Source organism: Mesoplodon bidens (genome assembly GCF_964165515.1).
Source record: "Mesoplodon bidens genome assembly, chromosome: 15".
Taxonomy (NCBI): domain Eukaryota; kingdom Metazoa; phylum Chordata; class Mammalia; order Artiodactyla; family Ziphiidae; genus Mesoplodon; species Mesoplodon bidens.
In genome coordinates, this window is record NC_138171.1 from 14182670 (window position 1) to 14195883 (window position 13214).

At 44.2% G+C, this 13214-nt stretch overlaps 1 protein-coding gene across 4 annotated transcripts in view; it reads right to left on the bottom strand.

Annotated features, from left to right (window-relative positions):
• EYA2 (EYA transcriptional coactivator and phosphatase 2) overlaps positions 1–13214 on the bottom strand; it is a 261820-nt gene that overhangs the window by 63738 nt on the left and 184868 nt on the right. For all 4 annotated transcript variants that reach the window (XM_081256937.1, XM_081256939.1, XM_081256938.1 and 1 more), the window contains one exon: positions 9452–9535. In XM_081256937.1, the coding sequence (XP_081113063.1) occupies positions 9452–9535 (84 nt within the window). The remainder of the gene's footprint in view (positions 1–9451; positions 9536–13214) is intronic.

Genomic DNA, 13214 nt, shown 5'->3' on the forward strand with positions numbered 1-13214 from the left:
GTGCTTTGTGGGGAGTGTGGTACGGTTTTTGAACCACCTGACAAAGCTTGGAAGCTGGGTGGAGGGAACCAGGGACACCTGTGTCCCGCGGTCTACGTGGAGGACCCGGAGGGCATGGGGACCAGTAACCTCTGCCCCACATATCCCACCTACGCTGGGCACAACCTGGCTTTGGCAGGTCACAAATGTAAATGCCACTGGGGGGGGGCGGTGAAAGAGGCACCACGGATCCATAACCCACAGACCAGGAAGGATGTGTAACTCCAGGGAGTGAGGGGGGCAGAGGTGAGCCCCAGGGCGCATGTCCTGTCAAAGGGTCTCCACTCTTTGAAAACTCAGGCCTGGTGTTGCCAGATCTTCCTATTTTCCAAGAGAAGTGAGATATCCAGGTTTTTAGGTAAAATATCCAGATTTTAAAATATTGGCAATGAATTCAGAACTTAAGGAAATGCCAGGGGATCAACCTGTCTTCAAGCCAGATTTGGCATTGCCAGTTTGAAACGTCTTACTTTTTCAGATTGAGCAGGGCCTGGCCCTTTTAAAGGGGTGACCTGGAGGGAAACCCTGGATTGGATCCTGCTCAGGTAGGCATCAAGGATCACCTGGCTCCACTGTAGGTCCCCCACCAGCCAAAGGGTCCCTGACTCCAAGCTTGCCTGGAGGAGCCACTTGCTCAACATTCCACAGCCTCTGCTGAGCCCCTGCTGTGGGCCCAGCTCTGGGTTAGGTCAGGCCAGGCTGGCACCCAGCATCTTGGCCCCGGAGAGATGCTGACAGGCCCCTATCTTGTCATGTGTGTGATTATTTGTTCCCTGCAGGGCAGGCACCTTGGAATCTCATTTCTGCAGTGCTTGCAACCACACATGCTGAAAACTCCCTACCCACGAGCTATTTATTTGTTTATTCAACAAATATTTATCAAGTGGATGTGCCAGGCACTGCCTGGTGCCAGGGGATGAAGCTATGAAGACATTAGATCCAGTCTGTGCGCTCTTGGAGCTCAGTCAAGCAGAGGAGTTCACGCCAATGGCTTTTAATTTTCACCCTGAGGACATTCACGTGGATCACTGGGGATGCAGTTTAGATACATGGTTAAGAGCAGTGGGCCACCTCCTGGCTTTCATCTCTTTCAAGGTAGGTGACCTTGGCTGAATTATGCTACGTCTCTGAGCCTCAGTTTTCCAGAGATGGGTATAATAGGAACAGTCATACCTTATAGGTTTGTGGTGTAAAGCTCAGAGCAGTTCATAAAGGATGCTCGTCACAGCACTGTCTGTGCTGGTCAGGAGCTGGGGGGAGCTTGGGTGTCCTCCCTGGAGGAAGGGGGCATAAGGAAGACGTGGGACCCTGGGATTCAGAGTAGCAGGTGGGTGTAGGGTTTCTCACACACAGCCCTATGGACACTTGGAGCTAGATAATTCTCTGTTGTGGGGGCTGTCCTGTGCATTACAGGATGTTTAGCGGTATTGCTGGCCTCTACACACTAGATGCTAGGAGCAAACCCCAAGTCAGGACAACCAAAAATGTCTGATGTTGCCAAATGTTGCTTGGGGAGCAAAATCACCTCCAGTTGAGGACCACTGAGTTAGAGCAATGGAGGTGGACATAGGGCAATGTGGAAGGACCTAGGGCCACAGTGTGGAGGGAGAAAAGTGAGAAACAAGGGGTATTTAAATTTCACTTACAGACAGAAGAAATAAATGCACACAAGAAGACAATACGGATTTTACAGGCAAGTAAACAAAAAGCTACACAATCAACTATGGGGAGGGGAGGAGGAAGAGTCCAAATGGGTCTACAAAGAAACATACATTTGTACCCACGTGATACAAGAAAGAGGCCTGTGTGGACAAAGAATGTGAATAACTCAACGTTGGCACTTGAGGTCCAACTCAAAAAAGAAAAAAAAAAATCGTTCACAGTGGAGTACTTGGTATATAGTGAATGCACCAACAAAAAAAAAAAAAGGGGGGGGGAGAATTTTTTCAAGAGGAATTTGTTAGTTGGCAATAGAGGGAGAAGAGATCAGGTCCCTTCAGAGGGAGACCATGGGCAGAAAGTAAGTAAGACATCTTTGGAGCCCAGGGAGCGAGAATAAGGAATCGCTTTTCATTCTTTATCTGTGGTTGGTTCTGCCTTCAAAATATATCCAGGCTGCTGCATGTCTCATCTTCCTCATCTCATCCCCCCTGGTCCAAAAAACCATTATAGGACTGGACTGTTGCAGTAGCCCCCTCACAGGTCTCCCTGCTTCCAGCCTTGCCACCCAATAGCTTCCTTTCCTGGGGAGCAGCAAGAGGGATTCTTTAGAAATATAAGCAACAAACCTCATGGCTCCCACTTCAGAGTAAAAGCTAGTTGAGTTCTACTTGACTTGTTGTGCTCCAACCATGCTAGCATCTTTGTTGTCCCTCAAATCCATCAAACTTCTGCCTCAGGACCTTTGCACTTGCTGTTCCCTCTTGCTCTTCCACTAGATATCTGTTCCTCCACTTCCTTTTAAGCCTTTATTCAAAATTCAGCTTCCCCATGAGGGCTCCTTCCCTGGCCACCTTTTAAAAAATTTAATTTCAACCCCTTTCACCCTGCAAAACTTCATATACTTCAAAGGACATCATCAATAAGGGGAAAAGACCACCCACAGAATGGGAGAAAATATTTGCACATCACATATCCAATAATGGACTGTTACCCAGAATATATAAAGAACTCTTACAACTCAAAAATAAAAGACAAATAAACCAATTAAAAACAGGCAAAGGGTCCATCGACAGGTGAAAAGATAAAGAAGATATATATATGTGTATACACACACACACACGCACACACACACAATGGAATACTACTAAGCCATAAAAAAGAATGAAATAATGTCATTTGCAGCAACATGGATGGACTTAGAAATTATCATACTAAGTGAAGTAAGTCAGACAGAGAAAAGACAAATATCATATGATATCACTTATATGTGGAATCTAAAATATGATACAAATGAACTTATTTACAAAACAGGAACAGACTCTCAGACATAGAAAACAAACTTATGATTACCAAAGGGGAAAGGTGGGATTAGCACCTTTCCCCTTTGGGATAAATTAGGAGTTTGGGATTAGCAGATACAAACTACTATATACAAAATAGATAAACAACAAGGTCCTACTATATAGCACAGGGAGCTGTATTCAATATCTTGTAATAAACTAATGGAAAAAAATGAAAAATTATATATATATATATATATATATATATATATATATATATATATATAACTGAATCACTTTGCTGTACACCAGAAAATAACACAATATTGTAAATCAACTATACTTCTATTAAAAAAAAGTAAACGATTTAATAGGTATTTCTCTAAAGAAGATACTACAAATGGCCAATAAGTACGTGGAAATATCATTAGTCATTTGTCAACATAATTAGAGGAATGGAAACCAAAACCACAAGACATCACTTCACATCCACTAAGAGGACTATAACCAAAAAGACAGATGATAACAAGTGTTGGTGAGGATGTGGAGAAATTGGAACACTTATCCTTTGTTTATGGGAATGCAAAATGGAGCAACTACTCTGGAAAAGAGTCCGGCAATTTCTCAGAAGGTGAAACACAGAGTTGCCATATAACCCAGCAATTCCAATCCTAGGTATACACCCAAGTGAATTGAAAACATATGTCTATGCAAAAACTTGTACATGAGTGTTCACAGAAGCTTTATTCATAAAAGCTGAAAACCCAACTGTCCATCAACTGATGGATAGACAAAATGTAGCATATTCACACACTGTAAAATTATGCAACAATAAAAATGAAGTATTGGTATGTGCTACAACATAGATGAATTTCAAAAACATTATACTTAGTGAAAGAAGCCAGTCACAAAAGACCACATATTGTGTGATTCCATTTATAAGAAATGTCCAGAAGAGGCAAATCTATAGAGACAGGAAGTAGATTAGTGGTTGCCAGGGGCTGGGGTGGGTGGTGCTGGAGGAAATGGGGAATGATTACTAATGGGTATGGGGTTTCTTTCTGGGGTGATGAAAATGTTCTAAAATTAGATGCTGGTGATGGTTGCACAACTCTGAATATACGAAAAACTAATGAATTGTACACAGTGAAATGGCAGATTTACGGTATGTGGGTTATTTCTCAATAAAGCTGTTATTAAAACAAACACACACACACACACACACACACACACACACACAACTGGGCCTAGAGTTGAGCTTCCAATTGGTACTGAGCTGCCTGGAAGGCAGGGCACTAAAGGAGGAGTCAGGGCTGACCCACTGTGAACCCAGGAAGACTGCTGATCAGTTCCCCTTATGAGCCCTTCCTGGCCACAGGCAAAGGCTCCTGACCACCAGGAGCCTTTTGTCTAATCCCAGCTGGAAAAAACAGAGTTCAGGGATTGCAGGGGGGGTGGGGGTGGGAGGAGAGGTTAGGAAAGAGGCGGCTGGCAATCACTGGCGTCTCTGGCTCTCCAGGGAACCTCTAATGGATCCACAAGATGTGGGGAGGTACAGCTACCAAAGGGATGCTCTGGTTTTGAGCACTGGGTAGGAAGCGATGGAAAGGAAGTGGAGAGATGACAGCCTTGAGCAGCACATGCCCTGACTGGGAACAGGAAAAGGGCCCAGTTTCTGTTTTAAAAGTCAAACAGTCTGTTTTTGAATCATTTCTTAATCAGTTTAGCTCTGTTGGTCTTATTTCCCTAAGTAAACAGTGAGTCGCTCCTTCAGCTGGGACCACAACTGATCATGATTTCTGCTTCCTGTACAGTGCTTAACACAATGGCCATGAGCAAAGAGCTGCTGGTCCTTGGTGTAGATGTACAGAGGGTCATGACCTTCAGAGCCCACTCTGGACACACTCCTCACTCCAGGATCCTCACCACCTTCTGGAAAGAGCACTTCAGCTTCCTCTGGGGTCCCATCCCTCCCCGGCTCCATCCACTTGGTGGGGATGGAGCTGACCTGCTTCTCTCCTCCCTCCATGCCAGGCTCTTGATCTAGGCCGGCTACACAGAGCCACAGAGTCTGACGTATGGATGGGCATTTGACCCAGTCTGAGCCAATGAGATTCAAGCCTGGGAGCTGTGCTGGAATTTGGGAAGTGGGTCTTCTTTTTCAGTTGGGATTTCTGAGAAGGAGTTGCCACATGGAAAAAGTCAGCTGAGGGACGCAGAAAGACCAAGCCCTAAGAACATCGCTTGAGCTTCTGGATCCAGCCCAGGCTGAATCCCATTACCTCTGGGTTTTTCAATTATTGTCATCTAATAAATTCCCTTTGTAGCTTAAACATTCCGTGCTTCAAGCTGAGAGTCCCACTTGATACCAGCTATTAATAATGGGTTCCATGTGGCTGCAGCTATTGGAAGAGCACAAAGAGAAAGAGGTGTGGGCCAAAAGTCAAGGCCATGAATTTAAGTTACATTACGAATACCCTGACTACATACCCTCCCTGTCTCAGTTATTCTGTCTGCAGAATGGGGCTCACACTCCTCTACGTCCTCTCCTCTCCTCTGTCTTCCAAGTTTATAGCTGTAGCCCAGACCTCTCTTTGGAGCTTCAGACCCACAAATACAGCTGTCCTCTAGGTGTCTTGAACAGAACGAAGTTTATTTTTCCTCAACAATTTTCTCTTTCATTGTTCTTCCTTTTACTAATGGTACTTTGTGCTAGAAAATGCTAGCTGTCCTCTAATATCCCTTCTTCCTTTCTCCCTCTCAGAATGATAGAATCCCTGAATTTTAATAGAGCACATGACTAGACTACATTTCCCAGACTCCTTTGCAGTTGAAGGTAGCCATGTGATCACATTCCAGCCAATGGCACATGAGCAGGAACGATCTGTGCAACTTCTGGATCTGGCCCTCCAAAGAGAGGGAAAAAAGTAAAAATGAAAAAGAGAGAGGTGGACTCCCCTTTTCCTGCTTCCCCTTCTTACTGGCCGGAATGCAGACATGGGGGTGAGCTACGTTTCATCTTGCCAACAAGGGCAATGCTCCAGGAATGGTAAAGAACAAGATGGAAGGGGATCTCCATCCCTGGTACTGGGTAGCAGCCTTACCAGCCTGAACTGCTTATGCCTGGACTAGAAGGTGAGAGGAATAAACTTCTATCTTGGTTAAGCCATGGTTAGTCTGGGTCTCTCTTAGGGTGGCTGGATTTAGGAAAACCAACCAACCAACCAACCAACCAACCTCATTCCTCACTTAAAAGAGCTGGAGTAGAAAATTCTAGAAGAGGAATAATGATGGCACTGGAGACCTGGGGGCTCCAAGAGCATCTCACCTTAGTTTTCCCTGGACATCCTGGGAACACCCAGAGAGGCAAGTGCACCTGAGATCTACCTCTCGTTATCTCCTGGATGACCTCACTCTCTCTGGGCCTCAGTTTCTCCTACTGTACCATGGAGACTAATTGATGGGATGGTCTCCCAGGTCCTTCCAGCTCTGACCTTCAGTGGTTCTGTAATTCTAGGATGGATGTTGAAACTCAGATGCCAATGGGGTCAGGAGGGTCCCCTAAACAGGCCAGGTGGGGCTGTGGATGGGCTGGAGAGTGTACACCCCCGCTAACTGGGCAGCTGCTACTCAGCCCCTGCTGATTGCTGCCACATGGGAATGCAGGATTGCTAGGTTTTCTAATTTTTCAAGAAGACTTGGAAATTGGGATTGTTTTGGTCTGTGCAATCTCCTGATTTTTTAAATATTGGCGACAAATTCACATTTTTTCGAACACTCTAGGGGCCAAACACAAATGTCTGCAGGCAGAATTTGGCGGGTGGCCCCTAGTTAGGAATTTTTTGTTTTGACACTATTTTCTATCCTACCTACCTTTATTCACCAAATATTTATTCAATGCCTACTAGGTGGGGGGCACTGTTCTATGCCCTGGGGACAAAGCAATGAACAAAACAGAAAAAAAAAGTGCCTGTCGTCATGTTGCTTTCATTCTAGAGGATCATCCTGATTCATTTTCCCAACAAATATGTATTGAGCAATCTGGTCCATGCACTGTGCTTAGTTGGGTTGATAAAAAATGTTCATGGTCTGTGTCCTCAGGGCACATATAGCTTAGAAGGAGACAAAATAAGTGCATAATTATAATATAAATGAAAAATAAGAGTTATGGGGAGAGGTGCAATTTAGATGGGGGTGGGAGTGGTTAGGAAAGTCCTCTTGGAGGAAGCTACCTTGAAAATGGGAACTGAAAGATAAGTATGATTTAACCTAATACCTGAACTTTCTAGAACATTCTAGATTATAGCAGAAGCTTCCAGTGTGCCCCTCTTCTGTGTCCTCTCAACATGCAGAGGCTTCCTCCTGTTAGGACCTGTGATCCCCTGCCCTAGGGTTTTCATGGGACAGGCCAGGACAGGGAAATAACCCCCCCAGAAAAAGCCCTCAACCCACGATGGAAGGGAACGTGTAGATAAATATCCCAGTACCCTTGCTCCTTGGGGGAGTCAATTCTGAGGTGTGTCCCAGAGTAGCCCAGAGGTCCCCGGTGGTTCTGAGTCCCAGGTACATGCAGCCATAGCTATCTACGTACCCTGTATTGGCTGCCTTCCCTTCCCCGCCTCACTTCCCCACTCTGCACCTAGTGCTCCCTGGGATCACCGCCCAACTAAACTACCAGCACTCACTCCTGGTCTCAGGCTCTGCTTCTGGGAAGAACTCAGAAGAGATGGGAGAGATGGTGGCAGGTTCCGAGGACAAAAAGCAACTCAGGACAAGTAAGAGAAAACAGGGCTGGAGAGCAGGGCAGGAGCCAGCTCATGAAGGGCCTTGGAGGCTGGGCTTAGGGTTTGTCAATGGGGAAGCCACTGACGATTTTTCAGTAGAAGAGAGACCAGGCTTGTATTTTAGGATGACCCCTCTGTAGGGGGCTGGAAAGGGCAAGAGTGGAGACCAGACAGCTGGAGGGGAAGGTGGCTGGGATTAGGTGATGGGACTGGAGAGAGCTGGCTGGTGATAAGTGACATGGACCAGGTGCCATGGGGCCCAGAACAGAGCTCTGGGCTTTGCCCCTGTCTTGAACGAGCCTGTAACTTGGTTTAAAGAGTGGTAGTGAGACACAGACACAAAAATCTTAGCCTAGATTACAAAGCCCTATGCAATCCATGGGAGCTGAACTGTTGCACAAAGCTGTGGAACTTCTCAAAGGGTAAGAAGAGTGAAGGAATGGTTCTTGGGGGGCCGGTGGCTTTATTGGGGTGGTTAAAAACCATAGAACACCCAGCCTGGGTGGGCAACTCACTACTGCAGCCCCTTTGGGAAAGCCCAGTTTTTTTGCACTAGCTGCCAAGTCCGCTCTGGTGCTTTCAGCAGCTCTGGACTCTGCCATCCTTTACCTAAGCTGTGCACACTCCAAAAACGCATGCCGGATTTCCCGCAGGCACTGCTAGACATATTAACGGCATTCCTCCTCGGCAAGAGATTTCTGCACCACCAACACCATTTTTATATTCTTTACAACATAACGGCAGACGATAAATCTATCTTGCTAATTACACATCCAGCTTGTTATAACCCTCATAAAAAACATGAGCAGCTGGAAAAGCCATGAGGTGATGTCAAATCATATTCCTGGGCTCTAAACAGAAACAGAAATATTTTCCAGGCGCTGGTGAGTCTCATGGTTCCCACTCGTGTGTGGAAGCAGCTGCCAACAGGTTGCTTACCTCGGATGAGCTGACGGTGCATCTGTCCCCTAAAGCCCCGCCCTGCCACCTCTACCTGTCTCCCTGAAGAGACGGCAGACATCTGGAGCATCCGCATGTGGTTTGATACAAAGCCCACGGGATCGGCAGGGTTTGGGTTTCAGCGGTTGGGTTCATTTTTGCATTATTAAGGGCGTTTTGACATTCTTGCATGGACCACCAGTCAACCGACAGCATCTGCCCGGAACTCTAACTGGATGGTTCCCTGACATAATTTGTCGGTGATACATTTGCAAAGCTGTTGCTAAGATCCATGCTGGAGCTGACAAAATGCCTCCCCCTTGTCTCAGAAAAATGGAAGGAAAATTAAATTCATCTGCCGGAGACACTAAAATAAACAACAGGGAAGAAGAAAAGTACTTTACCTCGTTTTTCAGCTAGGATTACTGGGTTTGGCTGAAGCATCTCCTAGCCCTCTTAGGAGGAGGGAGACAGCCGAAGACTACAAGCTTATATCCTATCAAGTGGATGTTGAATGTTTCATGTGTTGGAAGAAAAGGCATGGGAGACAATGGGAGAAGCGAATTAAAATTTCACATGTCAAGGGAAAATTCCATAGGCCTTCCAAAGCCCGGCTGACGCAAAGGGGCAGCTTGTTGGAGAAGTTGTCGTATCAACTGCCCTCACAATTCTAAAGACAAACCAGCTGGACAGACTGTCACGTTGGAAAAAAAAAAAAAAAAAAAAAAAGACAAAATGGATTCTTACCTTCCCGTATCTGGAGGCAAAAGTCCCCGTGAGTAAGGAGTGAAAAATAATTATTGTCTCATCCAAGTCCCACACGAACACACGCTGTGATGAAAGAGAGGGAGAGAATGGAGACAAATGCACTTGCTTGCATTTGACTTAATGTCTGCAGAAATTAATTCCCTGGGAGGAAAAATATGTCTTGAAAAACATTATCTTTAAGTTATAAAACATGTGACTCACGCATGTATCCTCGAGTCCCCATTCAACCTCATCTGTGTAAAATATATTCTGATGGCCAAGTTTTTGGGTTCCTATCAACCCATAGATGCCAGAACCAAGACGCCTGTTCTTGCCTTTCACATAAAAGCTCAAAAGAGTTGTTCAGTCCAAAAGCAATAAAAATCATATAACTCATTTGACAAAATGAAATACTACCATTTTACGTTCACTGCTCACCATAAGCCCAGCTACTTCTAAACATTTCTGTTTTTAGCAATTCTGCTGATTACCTTTATAACTCTAAATAACATGCTTTTACTTATTGATTTGCCAACTTTAAACAATACCTTTTGACTGGGCAATGTGAAGGATGAGGGTTTATAGCTCATGGTAAATCTCCCCCATTTCTCCAGAATTTTATATTTTTCACATATGCAAACTCCTCTATTTCCAATTCCCATCAGCACTGGATATCTTCTCTTGGCTAAAACAGCAAACCCAATGTGGAAAGTATGGACATTGGTGTCCCTACCCTTTCCCACTACCTCCTCACCTCTTGAATAGCTGAGCTTTGGCCTCACTTTTGCATTGTCAATGTGGATAAACTGGTTTGTGCATTGGGTTTTATAATTGTACTTAAGACTTCTGTGCTCTGTCTACATGTTGATTTTAAAAGTTGGTAACCAGTATAGAGCATTTATGTACATCTTGTGATTACTGTTCACGGCAGAGCAAAGTAATGTGCTAGGATTTCACTTCCTTCTATATGTATCTAATGTCATAACTCCAGAGCCACTTTAAGGAGACTGTTCCTACCACCAAGGTCATGTGTATTCTCCTTTCTTGTACTCCATCCTGATTAAAATCGTGCCATATCTCAGTTTGTTCATAGGAATCACGCCTGTCTGGAATAACTTTCTGTTTTTGCTGGAGCTTATTAATTGCTTTAATTCTTTTCTTGTTTCCAATAACATGCCTTCAGTAGAATTTCAAATTCAGCCACACCCTCTATATCAAAGATGTTCTTCCTCTGTGACAGAATGTTCCAATGTGGACTGGATCATCTTCAGGCTTGTTACATAGCTAGCATCCTGAGACTTCCCTTTACTGCATTTCTGGGTCAGATCCACTGTTTTCTGGACCCCAAGTCTCTTTCTTGGTTTTCTTCCTTGTTTTGCTTGAGTACATCCTTAAGTTGCTTCTTCTGAAAGGAGCATGGAAAGTAACCTTCCTGCATTTTTGCTAATCTGATCATGTCTTTATTTTGCTCTAAGGTTCCTCTGGGTGCAGAATTCCAATTGGAAAATAATGCCCTCTAGATCTTTGAAAGAATCTATCTTGTGTCAAGCATGATTAATGAGAAGTCTGATGTTTCACTGATCCTCAGTTCTTTACAGGTTTTACTTATTTTTCTCTTTGGATTTTTTAGGCTCTTTTCTTTATACTTGGCATCCTCAAATCCCACGAGGATATATCTAGGTGTTGTCTTTTTTCATTCATACTGTTCAGCACTCAAACATTTCTCAAGCCTATTTCTTTAAATAATGTCCTCCTATCTTTCCCATTGTGACATCTTTCTGGAATTCCCAATAGACAAATTAGATCTTTTGGATTGATATTGCTTATCCTTTAAAAACAGTGTTCTGTAATTTTGTCTTTTCGATCTATGTTCTCAGAGATTTCTTTAACTTTCTCTTCCAACCCTTCTATAAAACTTTCTTTTTTTAAAAATTTTCTTTCTTTCTTTATTTTTGGCTGTGTTGGGTCTTCATTTCTGTGCGTGGGCTTTCTCTAGTTGCGGCGAGTGGGGGCCACTCTTCATCACGGCGCGCGGGCCTCTCACTGACGCGGCCTCTCTTGTTGTGGAGCACAAGCTCCAGACGCACGGGCTCAGTAGTTGTGGCTCACGGGCCCAGTTGCTCCGTGGCACGTGGGATCTTCCCAGACCAGGGCTCGAACCCGTGTCCCCTGCACTGGCAGGCAGATTCTCAACCACTGCGCCACCAGGGAAGCCCACCCTTCTATGAAACTTTTTTTTTTTTTTCTTTTTTTTTTCTTTTTTTCTTTTTTTGCGGTATGCGGGCCTCTCACTGTTGTGGCCTCTCCCGTTGCGGAGCACAGGCTCCGGACGCGCAGGCCCAGAGGCCATGGCTCACGGGCCCAGCCACTCCGCGGCATATGGGATCCTCCCAGACCGGGGCACGAACCCGTATCCCCTGCATCGGCAGGCGGACTCTCAACCACTGCGCCACCAGGGAGGCCCTTCCTATGAAACTTTTGATTCGCACTATCATTTAAAAATTTACAGTAGCTTTTACTTTGTTTCTGAGTGTTCCTTTCCCAATAGCCTGTACTTCTTTTTTTTGTGGATACAAGACCTCCTTGAATCTTTATAAGAAAACCAATCAGAATTTTTCTAAGATCTTTTCTGTTTCTTAAATTACCTCTCATAGTTTATCCTATTCATTTATCTTGGCCTCAATTTTTTATACTGCTGGTTTTCATATTTTTTTCTGGTGATCATTATTTTTAAAAACAAAAGGCCTGCGTGATCATTTATGTAGCTGGTGTTGGGAGCAACAAAGGCACCTACTCAGTCTACCGTCTTGAATGGGCCACCTTGGAAAACTCTCTGGGGGTCAGTGGTTGTATTTACACATTTGTAATGCCTTTAAAAGTAAAGAGAAAGGTAGTATCTAGAAGAAAAAAGGTCAATTAATACAGGTTTTCAAAACAATTAGTAGACTTGAATATTATTTTGTGAATTTTTTTTTTTTTTTTTTTGCCTTATGTGTCCATCTTGGCATCTCCCAATTCATGCCACTGGTCCAACTCCTTGCAAAAGTCCATTTTTAGGTGGAAATAATTCATTTAAGATAATCAGACAGCCATAAGTTTTTACTATTCATTCATTCACAATTTTTAGTGAATATTATTTGAATATTATTTTGTGAATTTTTTGATCTTTTACATTTATGTGTATGTAAATGCTGGGTCATGATAATAAGTATTGTTCTTATTATGGGTCATGGTAAAAAAAAAGTTTGAAAACCATTGTTTTTGAAGAGAGCTTCTGGCGTTTAAATATGCTAAGTCCTAATTTATCTGAACTAACTAGGCTGGATCAGTTAAACTTAGAAATTTTGGTAAGAGAATTCTTTAAAAAATCAAGTAATTTCAAATTTAATGCAGACTCCTTAATTTACTGACTATATCCTCTCTGAAGAGGGTCTGTCCCTCTTCCCCACTAGTCCACCATTCTATCTCCCTGTGTTAGATTCTCAGTGGGTATACTGTTCCTGGTGGACACTCTGCTCGTGACCCTAACTCTTTAGCCCACCAGGGTTTGGGCCAGGGGTGGGCCCCTAACCCCAGCTGGGTCAGAGGCCTTTCCTTGGGAACTCAAAATTGAGACCTGGAAAGAAATTCATTGTCTTTGGGTGGCCGTTGGTAGCAACGTGATCTGAAGGACAGGGAAGACTAGTTTGCAGAGAGAGAGGAACAGAGGGGTGAAAGATGGAAACATGACCCAACACTTTTGCAGGACTTGGTTTTAGTTAGA